The sequence below is a fragment of the Aricia agestis genome, chromosome Z, assembly GCF_905147365.1.
Source record: "Aricia agestis chromosome Z, ilAriAges1.1, whole genome shotgun sequence".
In the NCBI taxonomy this organism is placed as follows: domain Eukaryota; kingdom Metazoa; phylum Arthropoda; class Insecta; order Lepidoptera; family Lycaenidae; genus Aricia; species Aricia agestis.
In genome coordinates, this window is record NC_056428.1 from 16,779,094 (window position 1) to 16,806,185 (window position 27,092).

General features: G+C 36.8%; 2 protein-coding genes across 2 annotated transcripts; both read right to left on the reverse strand.

Annotated features, from left to right (window-relative positions):
- Nucleotides 1-4,355: 4,355 nt before the first annotated feature.
- Nucleotides 4,356-15,659, reverse strand: LOC121738785 (sodium-dependent dopamine transporter-like). Its single transcript, XM_042131024.1, has 12 exons — nt 15,620-15,659; nt 15,141-15,203; nt 13,499-13,742; nt 12,832-13,033; nt 8,910-9,048; nt 7,991-8,119; nt 7,452-7,671; nt 6,749-6,861; nt 5,997-6,122; nt 5,550-5,726; nt 4,708-4,839; nt 4,356-4,413 (listed from the first exon to the last, which is right to left on the reverse strand). Exons 1-12 carry the CDS (start codon nt 15,632-15,634, stop codon nt 4,390-4,392), a joined length of 1,584 nt encoding a protein of 527 aa, XP_041986958.1. The 5' UTR covers nt 15,635-15,659; the 3' UTR covers nt 4,356-4,389.
- Nucleotides 15,660-19,871: 4,212 nt separating this feature from the next.
- On the reverse strand, nt 19,872-25,924 carry LOC121738786 (regulation of nuclear pre-mRNA domain-containing protein 1B). Its single transcript, XM_042131025.1, has 6 exons — nt 25,641-25,924; nt 25,170-25,406; nt 24,023-24,243; nt 22,241-22,349; nt 21,057-21,232; nt 19,872-20,372 (listed from the first exon to the last, which is right to left on the reverse strand). The coding sequence occupies exons 1-6, from the start codon at nt 25,789-25,791 to the stop codon at nt 20,226-20,228; spliced, it is 1,041 nt and encodes a 346-aa protein (XP_041986959.1). The 5' UTR covers nt 25,792-25,924; the 3' UTR covers nt 19,872-20,225.
- Nucleotides 25,925-27,092: the final 1,168 nt, after the last annotated feature.

Consider the following 27,092-nt stretch of genomic DNA (forward strand, 5'->3'; position numbering starts at 1 on the left):
GTGATCATTTCAGCACATTTGTAACCCGAATTTAATTATCAAGTGTGTGACATGATTACATCTGTACTCTGCCTCCAGAGGTGTGTGCATGAGTCACTACTTATTGTATACAGGTACTGGTACATTATATCGAATGTAGGGAAAACTTGGGCAGTCATCCCATCACCTTTGCCTTTTGTTTGAAAATATTGATGCTAATAATATGACTTTCTGTAGTGTGAACTCTTCTAGGAGCTATAAAAAATTAACAGCTCCCATTTAATTGATATTCAAGAACGTTACGATTACGTAGCTCTTACAGGACTCATGCTAGCCCCTCTATTCACTTGGCAGACGGCTGTGACCTATTATTCGACGAAATTGAAAAGTTTATTTTAGCTACTGTCCAAAATTGTTTCACATCTTATAGGTATTTAATGTTTTAATTTAATTGTAGATATAACAAATTATTAAATGTAATTAGTCTTAACTAGTGAACGTTCCTGATACGAATAGATGTATGTCCGATCAAATAGGTTTTAATTTTAACTTGCAGCTTGTAGATACTACTTGTGCCAATACAGCCCAGTTTATGTATAGCTTCGTTCACTTTATGCTTGTCGACATATCGAATAGCTTATTTTGTTCTTAAGACTCGGAGTGTTACAAGTAAAAATAGATTTATGGTGAACGCACTAACGCCATCTAGCAGTACACTATGCAAATAGATTTACGAAATTGCTATTTAACGATATCAGACAATATAACTTTAATGTTAGCAATAAGTAAACGGTGCAATGTCACGTTTGCAAACGCCATTATACAGTTGTATGGAAATATATCTGCGCAAAATGTTGTGTCATGTACTAAAAGTTTGCGTACATTTTATTTATTATAAAAGTTGACTGATTCCCTAGAATAATTAATTCTCATGCGTCGAATCTCAAGTCGCAAGGCTGAGAACGGGGTCCGAACGTAGACGGTACAACGGTACTATCCAAAATGGCCGGTCTACAAAAACGTACGAAAAGATGTATGTCAGTTTGGATAAAGGTCAATGCAATAAGGTTTGATTTATATGCGTCCGCGCGAACGAGCGGTTTAGCCGCTACGTAATGAAGTCACAAGCGATTGTAAATGCGCGATCGCGCCGCTAGTTAAATAAATCTTTGCATACAATTGCTTATGAAATCGTTTTGTAACGGCCAAACCTAAAATCGCTCGTTCGCGCGAATGCATATTTTATATCGGGCCTAACAAACCCTGTAAATGTATTACAACGAATTCTGAAAAGGTTTGCAAATGTGACATGAGCCGAAATGTAATAAGTGATTGTATTAATTTTGTTACGTCAGCGCAAGATTTGATCTTGCCCTTATGAATTACAGTTTACCAGATACTAACATAGATTAACATGTACAGTCAAAAATAAATTTGTTTCGCAATATAATTGTCTTTGTGCTTAATACACTGTCTTATACTTACTAACAAAGGTGTTTACGTAGCATACCTACAAGGTCCTCCTTGATTTATCTGCTAAATTGAAATCTTCTTAATAGTATGACAGGCAAAGACTAGAGTATCTTGAATAGTTAATACAAACGATGCGTATATATATTTGTTAGTAAGAGGGTCTGTGTATAAGATTATATACATCAGAAATGTGGAAAATGTGGAAATGTGGAAATGTGGAAAATTAAATTACCTTTTAATGAAATAGGTTTTAGTTTATATAATGTCTTAGATACTAAGTTCGAAACATTAAAATATCTACCCCATGTACAGTTTTGTTTTATCAATATCATAATGAATTTTATTGAGATAGTTTTGTTTTATGATTGAAATGCACACGTCTTGGTGATGTATACGAGAAAATAAGTGGACTATCAGTGGCCAAATCTGAAGCTACGATATTAATGGTATCTTAAACATATCAAAGTATTAATTTAATCAGTGTCTTACTCGTATTATTTGGATAAGTATTCTGAAACTCTGAAATGTGTGGGCTGCTAAGTACTCACATACGGTTTTACTCGATTGAGCATTCACGTAGAGTAAAAACCACGGCTTGGGCTTTCGTCCACACATTTAGCATTGCTCGATAGTTTTCCCCCAAATCGAGTAAAAATTATCGTGTGGACCGCAAAACTCAGCTCGAAGGCTCGCATCGAGCCGGCTCGATGGAAATAAATCTAATTTCCTACGAACTAACTCAACGCGAGCCGTCGAGCTTTAGTCAAGCGGTGTGAGTTTTGCGGTCCACACGATAATTTTTACTCGATATTTTGGAGTTAAACCACAGAATATATATTAGTAGTACCAACATAATTACCACTCGTGAAACCCGTTTAAAAAAATAACAACTCATGCTACGATACTATAAAGTTCGAATTCCGACCGCGCAGTGCTAGGTGCCTACAATTATATTTGCCTACATGTGCGCTCTCTTTCTATCGCGTAAGAGGTACCCTTTCTGACGAAATCAAGATTGTCACCTTTTAGTAAATAAAATAATATTCTTTTAACTACTATAGCTACTAATAGCAAACTTTTTTATAGTAATAATCAAATTTTAGTATCCCAACGTATATTTTATAATATTTTTATATTCGATTATAGTGTAGGAGCTCGTCAAGAATTTTTTGCAACTGAAACATAATAACTTGTGTTTATTTATGTGTAGTATGCGGTTTTTTTGTAACAGATTGGTTTATTTGCTATGTTTGTGTATTTTTTTTATCCTTTTTTGTATTAGTCTTAAATTACTTTATTGAAATATTTCTTTGACTTTTTTCAATTGTTCATATTTATCAGATTAATAATGATTCTATCACAGCGGTTAAATCTGTACGTAGATATATGCGACAAAAAAACCTTGCGCGCGCGTCACCGCTCGCTTGTGAGTCCCTTGTGATCTGCCCCTTTAAAAGGGTACTTACAGTTCGATACCTAAACGCGCGAGTGGGACAGGCCTGTTAAACTATCGAGTAATAGTAGAGTAATACCGATAGTGAGAAGGTACTGACCATTAAAATGGTTTTAGAATCGAAAAAAATTGTCGCCACAAACGAAAACAATAATTGGTTATAGGGATCGTACAGGAATTATTGATGACAGCATTTGTCTAGAAAATAATCCATTTTAAGCTACGAATAATAAAAACTATTAAACTATGTTCGCGCGGACGAATATAAATCAAACGCATATAAATATTATTCGTACATTTTAAGTTACAGTTTGTGAACTGTAACTTAAAATCTATATATATATCTATAACATCTATATAATTATATCCTTCGATGGTGATGTGTCACCATCGCAGCATATGTTACCTATAATTGAACTAAAATATAACTTTTGTTTAGAAATGGTCTACCAGGTTTGGTCACTGATCGTCAAATGTGTAATAGTCAAACTACACTATACAAGGCGGACTATACTTAGAGGTTATTTTACGTTAGTTGTAAGATCCAAGGCTGTATAACGCGGAATGTTTGTCTGCTATTTAAGTTACTGTGGACTGTATTTATTTAGAATTGAAATATCAATTGTTTAAAATATACATCATATTGTGTACTATCAGAGAAGTTGATTCCTATGCAAATCGGGGACCTGAGTAGTTTGGTCGCGTTACGTCAAACCCAGCTGACAGATCACAATTAACATTGAATTGACATATTCGATCAAATAACGTTGGTCTGTCAATTGCATAGGAATCAACTTCCTCGATGGTACATAAGCGAGTAATGAACACACAGTGAACATGAGTCAATATTGCTTTTGTGTGAAACTGCAGCAGAGTTTTGACTATTCATTCTCTATTTTATGTACCTATTCTGTGCATTTGCATCTTTTTTGTGTAAGTATATGTAATTTGATTTTTTTATTGTGTGTGGATGGTTTTTACCATTTCATTATTTAACGGGATGATTGTTATCATTTAAATTAATCAGTAATAAATAAATACAGTTCGCTTTAAAATATTGTTTATTTTAATGTATGTAAAGATACTCCGACTGGTCTCGACAGATTGAGTTAAAGCGCCATCTATCGGGCCCAGTGTAAATTGTTAAGGGTTGGTATGTGTGTACGACTAATATTTTAAAAATAATCTTTTATTTTGGTAACAAATTGGTGTTATGAGAAAATTTTGTGAATAAAATATGGTGTCATTCTATTTCGTTGAGTTTTATTATCTAAAACGATATGGAGTTTTATAATAAACAACGGTTGATGAATAAATTTTTATTTAATTATAAATTACGTTTTTCATTTGTCTCCTCACCAATTATTTTATCATTTTATTTGCTTTCTAATTTGAACTAAATAAATTTAATAAAAAAACAACAGTTCATGATATTTCTTTTAGTAAATAATACAATAATCATCAATAATTATAGACAGTATATTTCATTTCTCCTCGCTCACGATGTTCTGTAAGAAACAAAAATAACAGTAAGTGTCAAGCTAGTCTAAATAAATGGTTAGTAAGTTATCCAAGTGGTTCTTAGTTCCTTTAATATATTTATTTTCTATTATGAAACGTCGAATTGGCTGACCAATTAGATGGCTGAGACGTTTGTGGTTTAAGCGTAGCTACAGACGTTAATATTAAACTGGTAACTAAATTGCGATACGAGTGACTTGATTTTAAGATCGCGAGGCAAATCTATCGATAACATTCAAAAACACTTTCCCTGCAACTAAAGCAATGGCTTCTGTACTCACCCTGACTCTACACTTGAACACGAGGTATAGCAACGCGAACGCCGCGGCGGGCAGCAGCGTCACGCCGACCAGAGACCAGCCCGCCGCCCCCGCTGCCCCCTCGCCGGACCACATGCTCGATATGAAGAATAACTGTAAGCAATTAGATGTAGTATTATCAGAGAAGCCCCCGTAGACAAGTGGCAAAACGCTAACGCTACATAATGTATGGATTTGACATTAGTATTCGCTAGCGAAGCGATGACTTATGTCAAATCGCATACATTTTGTAGCGCTAGCGTTAGCGTTAACGCTTTGCCACTTGTCTACAGGCCAAGTTGAGTCATAGGCAGATGGCCGACCTACCTACGTGAGACAATACGAGTGGACACCTGTAAAACCTGTTATTGAACCAGTAAACCGACTTACGGCCGTTCCCAATATTTGATCTATCTCTGGTTTTGCCCTACTAGAGATAGGAATAGCTCACATTAGACATTAGAGACATTCTAATGTCAATTGTGAGCTATTCCTATCTATAATAGGGCAAAACCAGAGATAGATCAAATATTGGGTACGGCCGTTAGAAGATAGAAGTGTTCTCGAAATGTGTACGATTGACGTAGTATGTCATATCGACCGGCTCGCGCCATGCCTCTTCGTTGCTCAGCCGTTCATAGCTTTCACATGTGTCAGGCTTCGGTCTCGAAATCAACGGGCAGCGGGACGGGATTCTATTACCATAGAGATAAAATATGCTGTAGGCAAAAAACATGACGCGTCGCTGCGAGTCTGCCCCCGTGTCAGTTAAACAATGGTTAAACCTCAGTATGACCCTCAAAGTACCCTACGAAATTACTCACCAGCAGCACAGGCGGCGCCATCACCCAGGCAGCTCTGACCACGGGCGGCGGGTGGTCACCTGTCGCATCGTACACGCGCTCGCAGAACGCGCGCGGCACGACCGCCGCCGCACACGCCGATAGTAGCGGCCGCGCGCGGGTAGCCCACCATAGCATGTCCATTACGTAAATACCACCCTGGGAATAAAAGGTTTCTGAGGTTTTTGAATACCACCCTGGGAATAAAAGTTTAGTGATTTTTTTTATGCTACCTACTTACTTGCAAGTTTCAATTGTCTAGGTATTTAGGTCCTACTTATAGTTTAGGAAAAAAATGTTTGTGATATAAGGGACGGTCAGACAGACAGAAATACCTACATGATGATATCTATATGGGTTCCGTTTTTATTTTTGCTATTTGACTACGGAACCTTGAAAAAGAATTAAGTATAATAACTTACGGCTTACCTGTGTGCAGAGCGTCATGATGCCGGTGAAGCAGAACATCGCACACAGCAGCACCAGCAGCGCCCAGCGGATGTGGCGCACGCCAGACCCCGTCAGCGCTGACATTAGCGTCTGGACTAGCAGCGCCTGGAAATAAGAGATGTTCGATTTCGGTGAAACATTCAAGATTACCAACGTCTGTAATGCGTCGTTTATATTCAGCCCTGTTGACTGTTCAGCAGAGAAGCAGCGAGCAGGGAAGTGAGCAGAATGTAAATATCTCACTCGCCCTGCCACTGGTCATGCCGCTGCCGCTGCTCGATGCGGCACGTATGCTGAATGTGAACGCTCACTCGCTTTAGGCCGGAGCTGGCGTGGCGAATAGGAACGTCGCAGACATGTAACGAACGCGCTGCGGATACGCAGTGAAAACGTCGCTGATGCGGACAAAATAGTGGCGTTCTTTTCCTTCCAAACACGCAATAAAAATCGCTAATAATTACTTGCGTGTACCTTTGGAAACTACGCAAAGAAATATTAGTTTATGCCAAAAACTGGATTTAAGCTTCATTTCGATCCGTAGCAACGAACGTTTTTCATAAAACTACTTATTTACATTGCCGGATTAAAGAATATAAACAACTTTGGTGTCGAATATGGAAGAGCTATCACCTACTGAGCACGATATGGCGCTTTTCAGCCCTGCATATTTTTTTTTACTTTATGTTAAAAATGGTCATTATAATTATCAAATAACTGATGAGGAGACTCACGGTGTGTGACACCGCCAGTGTGAACAGCGTGAGGAATATTAACGCCGCCCAAAACTGACTCCCGCCCAACCGCGCCGACAGATCCGCCCACAGCACTAGAGATGACGCCGCCCCTAAAAAGTCGATAAACATTTATTTTTAAAAAACTTAGCTCATTCGATTGTATGTAATACTAATAGGCGGTCAGAAGATAAACGCGTTTAGACTATGTTCGTGAAATAAAATGGTTTTATAATAAAAACCGGTTTAGTAGACGACGTTGCGGGGCGGGCCGGTCAATTTCGCCGCGAACGATAGCACAAAGGGAATCCTATATTACCAACGCACACGGCGGGCAAAAAAACCGCGCCGCAGGTGCCCGGCGGGCACAGGCTGCGCGGCATGTTCGCGGACAAAAAGCCCGCCCCGCCCCGTCATCTGCAAAGCGCCTTATGGTTACTTATTCGATATCCGATATTACGGTAACATTACATTTTTCTTCGATAAAACACTCAAGCAGATAAGCAGCGAACACATATTGTGACGTGACAACTGACATATCTGCGCTTTTCTGGGGGCGCGGCAGTATCCCAGCCAAGTATCAAGCACAGGTACGTACCATATTTTTCTCGAAGCGGTCCGAGGCTGTTTTAGCTAAGACTTAGCAAAAGATCTATGGCCTTTTCACCAAGCCATATATTATAAGTCCAAAAAACTTTTTCACCTTTCATGACATTAGGTTCCGCATCATAGTCATAATACAGCGCGCCGTGCGCCGCGCCCAATACTAGCGCGGCCCCTGTACAGACCAGCTTAGAGGCCAGAAATGTAAGAGCCGCTGGTCGCCCCAGGGGCTGCCGGGGGGCCATGGCCCCTAGCATGATGAGTGTGCCCTGAGATACAGAGAGCTGCACGAGAGAAAACTCGAGAGCTTCGCGCCAGAACTGGAAAATATATATCAGTAGAAATTATTCAGATATCTAGGCAAGACAAGGTTCCCAGCTGTTAAGTAGCGTATAGCTGTACACACATTTTGTTTGACATGCACTAGCTTATCCCTTTTTATTCAATTTGTCAGAGCCAAAACATTTAGGTAGATACTTATGGCAGGATTTTCTTCCACCATTTTCAACAAGTTTGACGTGCATGACGATGCATATAGATTATAGAGATTCTTCGAGGGACGTAAAAGGATATGGGATAGTTATAGTCGCGGAAAAATGTACGGAACCGCGTGAAAAGCGAAGTTCTGTCAATATCAACCTGAAAACTGTCAAACAGCACACTCCAGCGGAACTCGGCGAACATTCGGCCGGCGCCTTTCAGTCTGAACACTCCCACACAACAACACGTCACGATGAAAAACGCCAATACATCCTTAAAGAGAACCATCTGAAATAATAACATATGGAAATATTTAGTTCTACGCATAGTAGTTATACGAATAGAGTACCTACTACACAACACAAAAATAAGGAGAATTGATTATTGATATGAAGCGCTCTTTGTACTATCAGAGAAGTTGATTCCTAGGTAGACGGGGAACCTACGTTTTCGGCCGCGTTAAGGAGTGAGCACACTGAGACGGGCCGTGCCGGGGCTCAGCGTGCCGGGGCTCATTGCAAAAATCCGCGTCCATACAATTTGTATGGAAGCGGACGCGCGTATCGCACACTGTGTCGGGGCGCAGCGGATTTCCGCTTCCATACAAATTGTATGGAGGCGGATTTTTGCGATGAGCCCCGGCACGCTGAGCCCCGGCACGGCCCGTCTCAGTGTGCTCACTCCTTTCGTCACACCCAGGCGACAGATCATAATTAACATTGAAACAAACATTGAATTGACATGATCCGATCAAATGACACGTTGGTCTGTCAACTGCCTAGGAATCAATATCCTCGATGGTAGGTACGTGAGTCGTGACTCGTGAGCCGATGTCAGCTACTCACACAAGTGATACAACTACTATACACTATATTCATAATTTATAATCTCTTTAATAGACGCACACATGAATCTTGTGGGCCTCTGGTTGGTTACAAACACTTTGCCTTGTAGTAATGCGACTGAAATTCTATACACAATCAAGTACGTACGTGTATCTTATTTCTAAACTACATTAAACGCATCAAAAACCAGCTAGTCAGCCTGCAAAATGCACGTCGTATGCTTCAAATCCCACCTTGGAGTAGCTATATATCCGCTTGCAGGCGACGAGGTATACCAGCATCCAGGATATGACGTGGTAGACCGTCAGCTCGGGGACTATGCTGCCCAGCCCACCACGTAGACCATCACGCTTGAGGTGTAACACGAAGTTACTGGGAAAAAGAGAACTGAAGTTGTAGAAGACGAAAGGAACATAGAAATTAATGAAAAAGGCAAACATATTATAGTGATGACTGTGACATAATAGTGATGATTGCGACAAAATATGCGCATTATTTTATACAAAATTTAACACCTGTTAAATTTTGTATAAAATAATAGTATGGATATACTAATATATTATGGATATAAATATGGATATAATAAAAGTAATATTAGTATGGATATACTAATATTATAATTAATGCGAATAAATGCGAAAGTGTGTCTGTTTGTCTGTCTGTTACCTCTTCACGCTCAAACCGCTAAACTGATTTTGTTGAAATTTGATAAGTAAAACCATATTTTAAGTAAACAAAGCATGATCTATAGTTAATATTATTTAAAAGCGGAAGAGTTTGTTTGTTTTTTTTATGGCCCCTATCTGGGACCTCTTGTTCCCCCTTCAAGGAGAAGGGACAATTATTTGCTTATGTCGATTTTTACATTTTCATTATTTTTTTTAATTTGTTTGGTTACAATTTTTTACTTACAATATGTTAACATTTTCATTTACATTCTGTTCCGTATTCTACCTATTTCAATATTAATGTCTATTTTCTTTACTTATACTTTATCTTATCAATCATTTTCTTTACAATTTTCTATATTTTCCCTACATTTATCTTTTCATATTTTGTAAGTTTGTTTGTTTGAACGCGCTAATCTCAGGAACTACGGTCCGATTTGAAAAATTATTTCAGTGTTAGGCTGTTTACACACACGCCGCGGCGGCAAAAAACGATGCTGCTGCGGCGCCATTTGTAAACCATAAAGTTAATATACCTAGCAGAATAGAGCAAAAATCTCGAGCTGTCAAACGAAACCAAAAACTTGGTTTTCATCTGTGTGAAAAATATGTGTACGTATACCTACACTTACACAAGCATGATTGAACATGAATTCTATGAGATTTAGACCCAGTTTCATCAAGCAATGTTAAATAAATGACGGCTTGTTAAATCGGTTAACGGCCTGTTAGAGCTATCGAGCGTTCCACCATACGCTAATGTCATGTCAAATCGCCTAACACGGTGTTAAATTTTAATTCCTGCTGGGGAGGTCCGTTAAATATATAACAGGCCGTTATAATAGTCAAAACAACAACTTTTTAAAGACAATATCCAATATCAATAAAAGAATCTGTTTTGACTTTTGAGTGTTGCCGCCATGTTTCGCCACATCCTTACATATTATTTATTATTTTTCATGTTGTGCTTGATTAATAATTATTTATTTTCATTTTGCCAAAAATTCAGCCCTCGGATTTTCCTTGACATTGCAAATACACTGACTTGTATCAAAATTACCAAGCCGAAATAAGTAAATAAAAGTTTGTATCATGATTCATGTTTTCAGCTTTGACAGATCATAATTATTAACCTGGTAAATTAAAAAGAACTATTGTAGTGTAACAACTGTATGCGATCAGTGATATTTTAATTTGGTCGCATTATCTACCAGATGACGTATTATACGAATAAGGTGAAAATGACACATTGCAGCCAACATGTCGTATTAAACTTGTACATTGCAATTTCGTCGCCTTATAACAAGAACGAACGGATTGAATGTTATTCACTCGTTGTTTACTTAACGTTGCATTTACTAATCCGCTGTTAAATTTTTACTGTGGGACATAAGTATTTTAACAGGCTGTTTAATTTTCCAAGGTCCGTTAAGTAATGCCTTGTTAGGATTTAACAAACAGAGGTTGGTGAAATTGGGTCTTAGACCCAGTTTCATCAAGCAATGTTAAATAAATAATGGCTTGTTAAATCAGTTAATGGCCTGTTAGAGCTATCGAGCGTTCCACCATGCCCTAATGTCATGTTAAATCACCTAACACGGTGTTAAATTTAATTCCTGCTATGGAGGTCCGTTAAATATTTAACAGGCTGTTATATGAGTCAAAATAACAACTTTCAAAGACAATAATATGCAATATCAATAAAAGAATCTGTTTTGACTTTTGAGTCTTTCCGCCATGTTTCCGCTACGTCCTTATTATTAATTATTTTCATAGTTATGAATAATTATATAATTTCACTTTGCCAAAAATTCAGCCTTCGGATTTTCCTTGACATTGCAAATATACTAACTTGTATCAAAATTACCAAACCGAAATATGTAAATAAAAGTTTGTATTAGATTCATGTTTTCAGCTTTGACAGATAATAATTATTAACCTGGTAAGTTAAGAAGAACTATTATAGCGTAACAAATGTATGCGATCAGTGATATTTTAATTTGGTCGCATTATCTACTACTATACTACTATCACAATAGACATAACGACCAGTAGTTCGACTGCAAAGAAACGGACAGGTTTCAATATCTGTCAAATTCGTCGGGTTTCACTAGGATTATGAACGGAATGTGCCTCGCGCTGGCTGATATAATTTATTTTTAAATATTTAAAATAAATATTTCAAAATTGGATTCTGACAATTTTAATCGCATGTGCCAAAACACAAACAACAATACAACCAAAGAGGAACACGTCCAGCGAATATGTCATATTTTTAAATTCGTAAATAACAAGTTAACAACCCTAGCGACGATTTTCGTCATAATACGTCAAATTTAAAAATTTCAACATCAGTTCTAAGTCGGCATACTCTATAATTCTGTCTACTCTGCTACTATGGAAGAAAGTGACACATTGCAGCTATGGTTGCCATCCGTTCGGATTTCCCCGGATTTGTCCTAGTTTGAAGGGCGTCTGGAGACCGTCCGGCCGGGTTTTTGAAAAGTGTCCAGGTGAAATCCGGAGACTTTTGAAATCCAACTTTTTAGCCAGGCAGCAATAAACGAAAGATAAAAACTCGCTAAGCATACACACTTTCTTTCTTCTTTGATCAAAATCAAGTACGATTTCAAGGACTTAAGAATTAAATAGTTTTTATTGGTTGTCCGGGGAAATAGCCATATTTAGACCAAATGTCCGGAATGTTTGTCGGGCTAGACCGGCGACGGCAATAAAGGTGACGGCAACCCTAATTGCAGCAAACATGTCGTATTAATCTTGTACATTGCAATTTCGTCGCGTTATAACAAGAATGAACGAATTGATAGTTGTTCACTCGTTGTTCACTTAACATTGCATTTACTAATCCGCTGTTAAATTTTTACTGTGGGACATAAGTATTTTAACAGTCTGTTTAATTTTCCAAGGTCCGTTAAGTAATGCCTTGTTAGGATTTAACAAACAGAGGTTGGTGAAATTGGGTCTACATTGTCAACGTGCGGCACGTGCCGACTGGACGTCAAAAAAAGAGTGCTGCTGTCATGTATCACACGTCTCTTTTTACGCAGTGTTACTGATAGTGACATCTCTCTTGCTCAGGACTTTGTTTCTCTATTCCGCTAGGAATATTAACTTTATGGTGTAAACACGTTTAGATATGCCCATTTGTCTAGAAAGGCTATTCGTAATTTATATATTAATAATATTAAAAAAGTAATTTATATAGGCTATATTTAACACGCTAAGATTAATAGGACCGAAGAAATAGAGGAAAATGTTGAAAAACGGAGAAAATTATCTGAAAGAGCTTATCTCACGAACTACTGGAGCAATTTTTATGTTATTTGGCACGGATGAGAAGTAGACCACGTAGGATTATAGGCTATTTTTTGTAGACTAATTTGTCTGTGAAATAATATATTATTTACGCGGGCGAAGCCGCGCGGAACTTCTGGTTTATAGATAATAATGATCGCATGTCACTAACAGTACGAAGCTCTGCGCAGGCGTGTCCGCCCCGGGCGGTAGGGGGCGGTGGCGGGCGGCGCAGGGGGCGGAGCCGGCGGCGCAGTGCAACCACGGCAGGAACACGTGCGCCGAGTGCACCAGTAGCGCCAAGCACCAGGCGCAGACCGCGCCTAGCGATAGTGCGGTGATAGCGCAGGATAGCAGCATGGAGATACCTATACCTGTGTACAACATTAAGAAAATATTGCGACATTCGACAATATAAATACACTGTGAAAATTTCATCTGTCTCTCGCGGTTCTTGAGATACAGCCTGGTGACAGACAGACAGACAAAGCCTTAGTTATAATAGGGTTTACCATTTTTGATCTGCTCATTTAGCTACTAATGTTGTCTGTGCTTTTTAACCGACTCTCAAAAAGGAAGAGGTTATATCTTCGTCTGTATTTTTTTGTATCTACAACGATAATAATTTGCTTTTACAGCTCAGCAGGCAATCAATTTCATCTCTAACGCCTCTAGTCCGCCGACGCTGCGAACTGCGAAACAGCGGCGAACCGATTTACTGTCTCATCCGCCACACGACAGTGCGTTATATTGCATCTCGCTCTATTGATGTTTCGCAGAGTTTTCGCAGTTCGCAGCGTCGGTGAACTAGCTAGAGGCGTAACCAATACAAATCTCACCTCTCCCAATCGGCGCCATATCCCAGCATTTCATCGCACTCTGCTTGGTAACAGCTCCAATAGCGAGCTCTAGGTACAATAGGGGATAACCCAGCACTACACTGAACACGTTGTATAGCAGCACGAACGGCAACAGCCTCTGTAGGTCGTGGATGTAAGGATGCCACCACAGCTGGAGTATGCTGATACATGATGAAGCGACTAACTGGGAGTAGCTTATGTTGTTCGTCCAGCGATCTTGGGCCTGGAGGTAGAAATAAGGAATAAATTAATTTTAGGTATTTATTATCAACTAGATGACGCCTACAACTCCGTTGCGACAAAATTCGTTTATCGTGCGGGAACCGTACACTTTCCCGGGATAAAAAGTATCCTATGTCCTTTACCGGGACTCAAAGTATCTCCATAGTCCATACCAATTTTCAGCAAAGTAGGTTCAGCGGTTTGGACGTAAAGAGGTAACATACAGACAAACACACTTTCGCATTTTTAGTATTAGTATGGATGTTTTGAATAAGTAATAAAAAATCGGCCAAGTGCAAGTTAGACTCGGGCGCGAAGAGTTCCGTACCATTATAGAGCGAAAATAGGCGAAAATTGTGTTTTTTGTATGGGAGTAGGGAGTCTTTATTATTTATTTAACTTCAATTTTTAAGGTTCCATACCCAAAGGGTGAAAACGGGACCCTATTCATGAGACTTCGATGTCTGTCTGTCCATCTGTCTGTCTCCAGGCTGTATCTCAAGAACCACTATAGTTAGAGTTCTGAAATTTTCACAGATTGTGTATATTATCTGTTGCCGCTATAACAACAAATACTAAAAACAAAATAAAATTAATATTTAAAGGGGGCTCCCATACAACAAACGTGATTTTTTTTACCTTTTTTTGCTCGATATCAATGACGGCAACAGGTAGGTAGGCACTTGATATTTTCACAAAGACCTTAATTTTTCGCCTATTTTTCCACTATAACGGTACGGAACCCTTCGTGCGCCCGACTCGCACTTGGCCGATTATTTTAATAATTATTAAATTGTACATACAACTGAGTATTTTGTGGATATTTCAAGTGCCTACCTGTTGCCATTATTGATTACGAGCAAAAAACGCCAAAAAATACGTATGTTGTAGGTATAGTAGCCCCCCTTAAAATAATTTTTATTTAACTTTTAGTATTTGTTGTGATAGCGGCAGAATAAATACACAATCGGTAAAAATTTCAGAAGTCTAGCTATAATATAATAGCGGTTGAGTTACAGCCTGGAGACAGATAGACAGAGAGGCAGACGGACAGACATCGAAGTCTCAGTAATAGGGTCCCGTTTTTACCCTTTGGGTACGGAACCCTAAAAAAGACTATGCAACTCGGCAGACACAAGGATAGTGCGTACGAGAGACAAAATTGTCTTGTCCTCTATTCCGATTATTAACTTTTAGCCTACGAATAATAGTAGCTGTTAGCGCACGTAAGTCTAGTTTACTACGTCACAAAACTTACCCATACTGGAAAACGATTACAGCTACATCTTATGGTAGTCATTGATAAATTGAATGCAATTAAAAAAATTGGGATGTGCCATTAACCAAGCAAAATGAATGGTTTCTATGGGATGAAACCAATAGATAATATAATATTTACCAAATTCTCAGTAGACGACGAAGTGGCACTTTCTGTTGTCGTCTTCGTATGGCTGTTAGAACTCTACAAAATAAAACTGAGATTATGTAATGTATGTATAATATAATATGTTATTATGCTGGCTTCCCACGGGGCGTTATATCAAGAGCCGCACCGCGCCAAGTCGAGCCACACGCCGTGTGAAGGTATAGATAGCTGGCTAGAGGTGGCACGGGCTGGCTGGATCTAATTGAATTCGGTAACTTCAAAGGCGGGGGGCGTGATCTTATGCGCCGTGAGGACGGGTAGCGCGCATTCGCTGCTGCGGCTCTTGGCTCGTGCTCGCTCCGAGTAATAAATCGGCTCGGTGCGGCGCGGCTCGTAATATTACACGCCGTGACAAGCCAGCATTACAATTGAAGAAGTAAAAATCATATTTTTTAAGAAAATTTAAGTAGTAATAATTTACATTTATATAAGTACACAACTATATTACTTACAGGACTTTCACTCATATTTCAAGACAAACTTAACTTGAAAATATATTTTTGATGATAACCTCAGAACATTACTTCTAAAATCTGTGATGATAACACAGTTATTTTTCTCTATGATAACACAATTCAAATGCTAGAAAATCTTCTTCTTTTTTATTAATGGCTCCTACTAGAAAATTGTCAGTGCTGACATCGTCGCATATATTTTTTAATACATGTAGGTATTTTATAGGCCTAAGGCCAAATTATAGGTAAGTAATTTTAAAGCGATCTTTAAGCCGACCCCTAGACGATCAATAATAATTTTGTATTGTGCAATACGACGCTTTAATTTTACTGGACAGATTGAAGGCGCGCGATGTTGAATATCAAGCCTAAACGTTCAATAATGAATACATGATATGGCGTAATAAAATTGCTCGTCTAGGTGCCCGCTAAGTTGTGACTTGCGCCCACTCTGTAACTTATTATAAATACCTACAGTAATCATAATTAAAATAAAACGACTCTTGTTAATATAACAAATTTTATTTGATACACACGCATGAGCCGTTATAGTCGTCTGGTAGAGCGTAGCACCCGCCATTTTATTAAATGGCTGACCAATTCTACAACTTCTCGCCACTGAACTAAATATAACTACACAAACCAAAATCTATTATTTGGTGACTAAAAATAATAAAATGTGCATTTCTTATATTATTCTGCAAATAATAATTTTAAATGTAAACTTATAGCAGACCATTTGGTCTAAATTCAGCCTCACAAAACTAGCAATATCTTGGTCGCGAACAAATACACCATTTAATTTATACATTTTAAGACATTGTATTTTAACTTGCCCCGTTACTTGTAAAAATAGTTACACAATGTTTAAGCACTGTATAGTTATTAGCTAGATTTTGTCTCTCAAGAATTTTCGGTATGTACCAGACAACGACGAAAAATTAGTCTACTTATCTATTGTGTAAATATTTTGTAAGTAAGAGGGTTAAAGTTTTTCCACGTTAATCAGTTTATTTAACTTTCTACATGCCGGTTACAATTTAAAAGAGGCTATTATTAAGCTGCACTCATTCGCATAGTATAATAAAATCTATCCGCCCAGTCATAATATTGTGTAGTATAATTTCATTCGTAATTTTATAACTACCAATATTCACAAAAGTAAAGGCTTTTATTGATTTAAAGAAATATGTATATTAAGAAAACTTTTGGCATGAAATTAAAGAAATTAAAAGTATTATTAAGCTATTGCATAGCTATTTAAACGCGGGCTTTGAGCGCGACGGCCGAATCAAGAAATTCCGAAAACGAAAATAAACCCAACACCCCCACACTCCGACCGGCACAGCGATGCGGCGTTGCCGTGCATTGTCTAACGTCATTTCAGTTCGGCACGTTTTTGTGTGCGTGCGACTAGACGTATGCAATTTATAATTGCATAGGTTGATAAAAAATGGTATGCAATAGCTTTACCGCGGCTGTCTTCGAGTGCCACACGTTTTTTTTTTAACGTTACGAGAAGGCTCACTTGTACCAGTTTACCGTTTGTCAAGATATGCCTTCTCTTTCAAAAATACGAGGAACGAGAAAAACTTAACCAATTAATCCACTTAACTTGTAAAATGTCATACTCAAAAAAAAAATATTTTTATGTTTGTGATTTAATAATAAACTTTTTTTTCTGAACATAAGTCATACCCTTAAAAGTTGTTACTAATTCATGTGATTTTATTTAACACTGAAAATAACTTACAGTTTATTAATTAAAATATAATTAGGTAGGTAGTAGTTATTCAAATTTGCAAGAATTGATGAAGACAAATTGTAGGCATTATGTAGACTTAAAAACCAAATCAACTAAGTATTATAAACAATATCAATTTTCGGTTTGCATAAAATGTCAAATGTCTGGGCAAGTATCAACTATAATATTTATTCCAGCCGTCTAGTTAAATTAGCCAGCTTATTAAATGCCAATCATTAAGAGTCCGTATACGAAATTTTGCCGATTTCGCTGATTTAACAGACGTGATTTAACAGTTAAAATACAGTATTTCTATAAGTTTTAATGCACAACATGTACGATCATTTCAATTATAATCTAATGTTGGAGCTAGATTTTTTTAAAAGTATTTTTAAATAATCCAACTCAAACCCGCGACAGTTTTGTGATTTTTGCTGTAAAAGGTTTAGAATATCACCTGTTTATGGATTGTACTGACGTCTTAACGGTATGAAAAAAATACAACGTACTGTTGAGAAAGTCGTCTATACAATGTTGGAATTACTTTTTACCACTTTAATATGAAATAGTTGAAAAATCGGCAAAATTTCGTATACGGACTCTTAAGCATAATCATACGGAAACTACCTCTACATGGTAGTTTATTTGTTATGTTGATGTTTTATTAGAGGACTTTAAATGGCCTAGGCATTTAATTGGCTGGCTTACTCAACCAGATGGCTATATACAGGGTGCTATTAAACCTACCGGTCAAATTTTTTTAGGGCTTAGGTATCATTAGGAGAGTCCATTTAACCGATAAAAATAGGGTGTTAATTTTTTTACACTACCATATTTTATCCCACTTAAAATCGTTGATTATGTCCTACGGCATTTTACTGTGGGGCAATGCTGCAGATATAAATACAATCTTTGTGCTGCAGAAGCGAGCTATGCGGGCAATCTACAAGTTGGCCCGTAATACTTCACTTAGAGAAAAATTTAAGGAAACTGGAATCTTAACTGTTGCTTCTCAATATGTCCTATCAAATGTATTATATGTTAAAAAGAATATATATCAATTCATGAAAAAATGTGATACCCATGGGAGAAATACTCGTAATAAATATAAGCTTGAAATTCCGGTGACTAGACTTACTAAAGTCAAAAATTCTTTTAAAGGTCAATGTATACGCCTTTATAATAAGATCCCAGAAATCGTTCAAAATCTCTCAATTATTAGATTTAAAAAAGTTGTTAAAGAACGTTTGTGTACCAAAGCGTACTATAAAGTTACTGATTTCATGAATGATAGTACACCATGGGAATAAGGTCGCCCCCTGCAGAGCTGTTTCATTATAATATGTATAATAATTGTACACTCGTTGTATTTTATTTAGTCATAATGACACTGTTATTTTATAATATATTTTTTTGTAATTTTCCATCTTTTTAGAAAAAGATGGCCCCGTGCGAGTTTCTTACGCCGGTTCTTCTCGCCGGGTTATTTCCCGAACCGGTGGTAGGCATCTGTGTAGCCCCGACGTTCAGAGAATATTTGAAAAAATTTATTCTGAATAAAAAATTTTGAGTTTGAGTTTGAGTTTGCAGAATGGTCACTTCGCGGCGGTGGGTAGAGCGGGAGTGGCGTGGTGGTGCCAGGTGGGAGTGGAATTCATGCGCCAACGAGGCGTAGTGTCAATTAATTGTGGTGTTATTTAGGATAACTTTCGGAAGCTATTTCTCAACATTATAAAAGAAAAAAATATGAGTATTTTTATTTGGGAACAAATATAATGACCACCAAAAATGCACTGATACCTTAAACTTGTTACCAAAAAAAGATACTTAACACCAAAAAAAAGTCTAAAATTCCAATACTACCACTTACTAGCTACTTTAGTCTCGACAACACTTCTAATAATAGTAATCGAACGCCAAATATAGTAAATGATCACCAAATATAGTAAATCATCACTAAATCCTTGTGAGCAAATCAATGCAATATTTCTGTCCAAATAAATCACTACGATTTACAAAAAATGTAAGCATATTAACAAAAAAAGTATTTCAACTCCATAATATTATGTTACGAGTATATAATATTATATTCAGTTTGGACCTAAAGAGATAACAGACGGACACCTACCCTTTCCAATTTAAAATATTAGCATAGATGAAGAGATTTATACATACTAATATTATAAATGCGAATGTGTGTCTGTCTATCAATAACCTCTTCACGCCCAAACCACTGAACCAAACGACATAATATAATTATTTTGATTTTCATTTTAAAATTAAAATGTAGTTGAAATTTGGTCATATATGCCACCTACCATGGCAAAACAGATTCATTATAGATAATAAATGGGCATACATACGACCATGGCTATCCTTTAAACATTTCCATATCCCTATAAACTGTTTTCTTGTTTCATGCTTTTTAGAGCGTGTTTTAGTTTTTTAAACTTTATTTTTATAGTCTGTGAAATGTTACTATTTCTGGTGATCAGTTAATTATAAGCCTTTTTATTTTTAACAAGGATCAATATATTGAAATTCGGCCGGAAGGGTTAATTGCACCCTGTATATGTCGCAGTCATCTGGTTGAATCTGCTATTTAATTGTATGACTAGCAAATTCATTTAATTAAACAATTTAATTTAACGACTAAAGGCCAACTAGTCAAGTCGTTGACTTTAAGTTGTAACGTTTAACGTCTAAACGAAAGGACAACTCGTCAATTCTTTAACTGTTAATTGAATGGTTTCATGCAATGAATTCGCTAGTCATTCAATCAAATAGCAGATTCAACTAGATGACTGCGATATATCGATCAGCACATGTCAACGGGTTTTTTGAAGGGTAAAGACATTTTCAAATACTGAACAAGTCGCCGGCGGATGGCAAAGGGGCGAGGCCGCCTGTGACGTCGGGCAGCCGAGACACGTCAGGCAGATTCTCTATGTGCGACTTCACTTCGGATTTCACCGCGTAGATCTTCTGCAGCTTCACGTTGTATTCCTGTAATGATACGTAGATCAATATTATGTTATCAACTAAATGACGCCGGCAAGACTGTTGCGCGAAAATTATCCTGCAGTCGGTACTCGTTACATATTTCTGCAACAAAAACTATCCTATGTGCTTACTGCTTCCCCGACTCACAAAGTCCATACCAATTTTCGGTAAGCTGTTTAAACCTTAAGAGGTAACAAGCAGACAGACGAATACACAGACATTCGAATTTATAATATTATCTCTTATTTTATTAGTATGGATGTTGCGGAAAGATTCATTGAACCGATTTTGATGACATTAGATATGGAGATACTTTGAGTCCCGGCAAGGAAACAGGATATTTTCATACCAAAAAAATATCGCTATATACAAGTAGGTATCTGAGCAACAAAATCCTCGAAAATTAGGAATAAACTAGGAAGCTCGCTAGGTCAATTTTTTTATGTAATAAGGGGGCAAACGAGCAAGCGGGTCACCTGATGGAAAGCAACTTCCGTCGCCCATGTACACTCGCAGCAACCTTTTAAGAGGTAATAGGGTAACAGGGGAGGGTAGGGAAGGGAATAGGGGAGGGTAGAGAAGGAAATAGGGGAGGGTAGGGAAGGGAAAAGGGTAGGGGATTGGGCCTCCGGTGAACTCACTCATTCGGCGAAACACAGCGCACGTGGTGGTAATTGGGTATCATACCTCCAATCTAGCCTCAGCCTGTTTAGCCTGCTCCCGCTGCGCCTGGGCGAAGTCTCTCAGCATGCCCGCTACCTTCTTCCTCTTCTCCAACTCTTCAGCCAAACGCAGATTGTACTCCGCGAGTAACTCCACCGCCGAGTTGACTATAGCGCTCAGAGCTAAAGCAGACTCCTTGTCTGGAATATTTAGGCAATTGGTTAGAAACTAAAGTCGAAACAGTGAGACGAAGCATAAAACTTAATATGAACAAACTATAAGATTCCTCGTCTTACAGTCTTGGCTACGATTATTTCAGAATTACATAAGAATGGTTTACATTGGTTCAGTAACTAGCCTGACGAGAACCAGCGTAAGAATAGGAAACGGCAGCGTTTAGCAGCAAATGTTCTGTTGTTCTTTAAAAAATGCGTTATAGATTGAAACTAAAAAACATGACAAAAGCGTAGATCGAATTTATAAATTCCGAAGGATTTTGATGTTAATATATTATCGAGACTTATTCACTAATAATTTGGTCAGAATAACAAACTGTAGGTCTACAAGTGCCAATTTTTGCTAAATTACGTGACTTAATAAAGTTCTAATAATAATGGGCTCGAAAGTTTCTACCATGAATCTTGATGTAAAAAGTATAATAGTATTGAAATCTACATTGAACTACTCTTTAAACTTTAACAAAAGAAGGGCAAATTTTTATCATCGCTGAAGGTACTACAGTACAGTACTCAACAGGTAGGTAATAATTGTCTATAATTCGTTTTTTAATTTTAGATATAAGTAAATATTTTATTACAACGAACTCTTGCAAGTTATAACAAACTATGAATTTAATAATAATCAGGGAATCAGGGAATATGTATAGATTAGTGTATCACAAATAATTTTCTTTATTGATATTGTAGGCATCATTTTATTGGCGTATTAAATAAAAGCTTGATTTAAAGCTTCTGTAATAATTATTTCTTTTGTTAACCTTTTTCATAAATCAAAAAACAAGAAACGATTCCAAGTATTACACTCGTTGTTACAACAAAATGTGACAGACTTGTCCACTATTATCACAAATTAAAAAACAAATTATAAATGAAACAATGCATTATAATCAATATTTATTTGTTTGTGAATACAATTTATTGTTTTGGGAATAACCATGTTATGTATGAACATAACACTGGGATCATTACCTTCCAACTTGGACAATAATTGCACTTCGGAGACTTCTGGAGGGAGAGATGCTATCCTCTCCCTGACCGCTTCGTCGCTGGATGCACTTGATTCCAATTCTAGCAAAGCCTGGAATGAAATATGAATTTCTGAATAGAATGTGTGTTTGTATAAAAAAATTAAGAATCAGAATTTTATTTATTTATTGCTACAATGAAGTTACAAAGGTCTTAAGATTGATTATTTGGAGCTTTCATTCTACCACATATACATGGTGTGCAATATAGTCTTAAATCTAAGTACATAATAGTCATTTATAACAATTCATTTCAAATTCCTAAAATAATACTAAGTATATTATAAAATAAAAAATTACAATTCAATCAATACTCCTAAAATATATTATACTTAATGAATAATGAACAATTAATTTTATACATAGCATGTCAATTTAAAATACTAAAATTAAATATAACAAATACAATAAATTAGAAATTAATCTCATTCCATATGTCATTTTACCATCCTTAAAATAATAATAATAATAAAAGATAATATATCACAGATAAGTTTACGACTCTAAGAATTCTTTTACACTGTAATAACACTTATTCATTAGCATTTTTTTCAGTTCTCTTACAGATCTATCGTATGTTAAACCTTTTAAATGTGCCGGCACCTTATTGTAAATTTTAACACACATGGAGTGGCTATTTTTAAGGAAAATAGTTGTTTTGGGTTTTCTGTCTATAATTAATCTGTGTTAATTACGAAAATATTTCGTGGGGTATTTATCTAACAATTGTGTAAAAGAATTCTTATTTTTGATGACAAATTTAAATACCTCTAGAATGTATATGTACGGTAAAGGCAGAATGTTAAATTTTTTAAACACTGGCTTACAAGATTCATACGGCGGTTTTTTTAGCTATTGCTCTAAGGCATTTCTTTTGAGCTATAAATGCCTTGTCTATATGTGAGGAGTTTCCCCAAATAATAAGTCCATAACTAAGAACAGTTGACACATAGCCGTGATCAGCCATTAACGCTGCATGTTCGTTCACTGTTCTCGTAAGACTACTTAGAACAAACACAAATCTTTTAATTTTATTACATACTCTATCTATGTGAGCCTGCCAATTACAATGTCTGTCTATCTGAATCACCAAAAATAAGTTATCATGAACCTCCGTAATTTGTTGATTTTCGTAAGATAGTTGTAGTCTTAGTGGTTTTTTATTGTAATTTATGAATTGTATGTATTTCGTTTTACTAATATTTATTTGTAAATTATTTAATGTCAGCCAATCAATGATTTATAAGTCTACTAGACTTATAAGTCTACTAGACTGAATTTCTAACTTGTGTGTCTTATGTGTTGTGTCCAAACTTTCAAATGTAACAAAAATTACTATCAATTATACATATTATTATTAAATTTTAGCAATTAAAATTTACCAAATCCGTAGCTTCATTTTATCACTTGCTTATAAAGACCTTAAAGTGATTTATAAGTCTAAAGGTACAATTCCGTGCATCGCGACAGTCGTAAGGCGCGCGCGACCTACGACTGTCGTCGGTGACAATAGTCATTGTATGAAAATATATGGCACCATTTCTAACTTTGACGGACGCGCGCGGCCGACGACAGTCGTAGGCCGCGCGCGGCTTACGACTGTCGCGATGCACGGATTTGTACCTTTACTGTATATCACATACACTGCCAAATGATATCAATTTTTAGACATTACAAAGTACAAATTTTAGAAATTATTATGGATTTTTACCACCATTGCACATACCTTAATAAGCTCCTCGGGTTCTGGGGGGTCTCCGGGTGGAGTTTTTGGACTCATGTCATTGTGTCCATCGGAATCAGTCTTGTTCTCACTTTTCCGACGTTCACGCTTCTCCCGCTCCTTAGGTTCCTTGTCACTTTTAGATCTTTTCTCTGGGTCTTTACCTTCTTTTTCACTTGCCCTCCTCTTACTTGCTTTTTTAGGTATTGCATCATTAGGATCAACTAGAAATTCAATGGATTTGTATAAGTGATACATAACATCAAAAGAAGTATGATACTAACCCTTCAGCTGTGGCGGCCATATTGAAAAAAAAAAGCGCATTTGTGGGGCTACTTCTGGATGTTCACGCGTGACGCGTTAAAATGACGATAACTCTAAAATTCCTTATGGGGGATGCATATTATAACTATGTCATTGGAATCTGTATGAATTAAGCTGAGATAATAAAAATAAATTAATCCAATTTTGCAATGTTAAGTTTTATTAATTTAAACTTAAAATCGGAATTACAAAAAAAAATAAGTTTTTTGTCCTTTTAATAGAAAAAATGAAAAATAGTTTTAAATATTTTAATTAAATTTACATAAATAAACATTATTTAACATTCATCAATAAGAAAAACACACTTCTCCATACATTTTTTTCAACCCATAAGCTTACAAAAAACAAAACTTGTCAGTACGCGCGCGATTTTAAGGCAAGGGTCAAGTTCGAAACTTCTAGTAATCGTCGTAAGTGTGATTTAGAGCCATTAGAAATGACTATAGCCCGTCTTTGTTATATTAAAAACACTTTGTGCAAGTTAGAGCGTTAAAGATATAGTTTACGATATACTGTGGTTAAAATAACACACGAAGGTGATAATCGAGCTCCAGGAGCGCGGTCCACAGATTGCGTGCATGTTTGACATCGTGCTCCTAGAGCGTGGTCCACAGTTGAAGGGCTAAAAGGTATATTTAAATAACACATTTACTGAAACATATTATTCTCATATGGGACAAAAAATAACCTGTTTGTTTCACCTACCTAACTGACTGACGTGCCAAAAAAAATTAAAAAAATATATAGGAATTAAAAACATAGCCCTCCTTCTCACACATTCACTTAAAATTTCAGTAAACAATTCTTATCAATACAGAATACTTACCAGCTTCTTTAAAGTCTTGTATCTTCTGGGAATCATACACGCCCCTCTCCTCCCATATATTTAGTATTCTGTGTAGCGAATGCTTGGTTTTCTCATTAATACCAGTTTTGGCCATATGCTTAAACACATCGACTAACACATCTCCAAACACTTTGCTGTACTCCGGCCCTTTCTTCTTACTGTTCTGTATAACGTCATTGGCCAAATACATAAACGTTAATTGCTTGGAGTCTTTAACTGAAAAAAAAAGAATTTGAGGTTAGGTTATATGTATTTCAAATTATATAACTTTGGTGGTGAAGTATACTAGATGAAAGCAATGCACTATTACGAATGCGGTTTGTACAACGTTGTATTCGAAGGAATGTAAAGAGACGACGTTGCACAACTATAATACCTATTTCGTCGTGTTTCAGAGCTGTTTATCTTTACGGGTTAAGCTTTGTTTATATAAGTGGAGTTGTTTATTACCTTTTAATAACTCTTTAAACCATGTTTTGACCACAGCGGCATGATGCTTTCTGTGGTGTATCAACCACAGAGATAGGGTTTGGATGCTTTGTTGACTTGAATTCAACTCTTGCAACTTCCTTATAAGTGCGTTTTCCGTGAAACCGGACATCACTAACTGATTTTGCACGTATATATTATGCGTACGAATGAAACAAAGAAAGATATCTGCGTTTTATCAACTATTTTTAAAAATAATCTAGAATTTGAGGTTTTTAACTCACACAAATCCACACACTCTTGGCAACAAAACTGACACTGATAAATGACAGGATCAAATGACAGTTGACAAACGGTAATCTGATATTAAAGGTTTTTTTCTTGTCGCTAGTGCAGCTTAGAGCACGCTTAGATGGACCACATTGCTCCAATGACAATGAGGCATTTTCCTGTTTTTAACCCCCGACAAAAAAAGAGGGGTGTTATAAGTTTGACGTGTCGGTCTGTCTGTCTATCTGTCTGTGGCATCGTAGCATCCAAACGGGTGGACCGATTTTGATCTAGTTTTTTTTGTTTGAAAGCTGACTTAATAATTGAGAGTGTTCTTAGCTATAGTTCATCATCATCAGCCTACTCCGTGCTGAAAAATCGCAGTTCATCTGGTTCGTGAAGGGCCGATTAGCGACTTGCAGTCGTTTGGTGGGTTTTATTGCATTCTAGTTCTGACATATTTTATGAATATTTACACACTAGATGTCCCGCGCGGCTTCGCCCGCGTAAATTAGAAATTTTACGGAAACTGTACATTTTTCCGTAAAAAATAGCTTTTATGTCCCTACTCCCTTCACTGATTGGTCTGCTCTATATCTGTGCCAAATATTGCCTTAAAAATTGCTCTTGTAGTTCGTAATTTCTAATATTTCCTCCGTTTTTCCCACATTTTCCTAAGTTTCTTCGGTCGTATTAGTCTTAGCTTATAGTCTTACTCGATAAATGAGCTATCTAACACTGAAATAAGTTTTTAAATAGGACCTGTAGTTTCTGAGATTAACGCGTTCAAGCAAACATACTCCTCAGGTTTATGGTATTAGGTAGGTATAGATTTTTTTTAAATATCGCTAGACAAACTCGAGTCTCGATCTATAAGACTATGAAAAGTACCAATAACAGGGTCATTATAGCCTCATAAGTCATAACCATGGGACGATGTATAGTATAATATATTGTGATGTATGATAGTGATGATGAAATAAAAGTAAATTAAGAAATTTAAAAAAACCCCCGCCAAACAACTTAAAAAGTAATGAAATAATTTAATTTACTCACTTAAGGTTTAAATAATTCCTAAGTGTAAAGCTCAGAACAGGAAAATAAGGTGTAAAGCATGAAGCTAATATAGAGAGGAGGTGTCGTAATCGAATCTCCTTAAGAAACGACGCGTGACAATATGCGGGGTGAGGGGGTGTCTTAGGT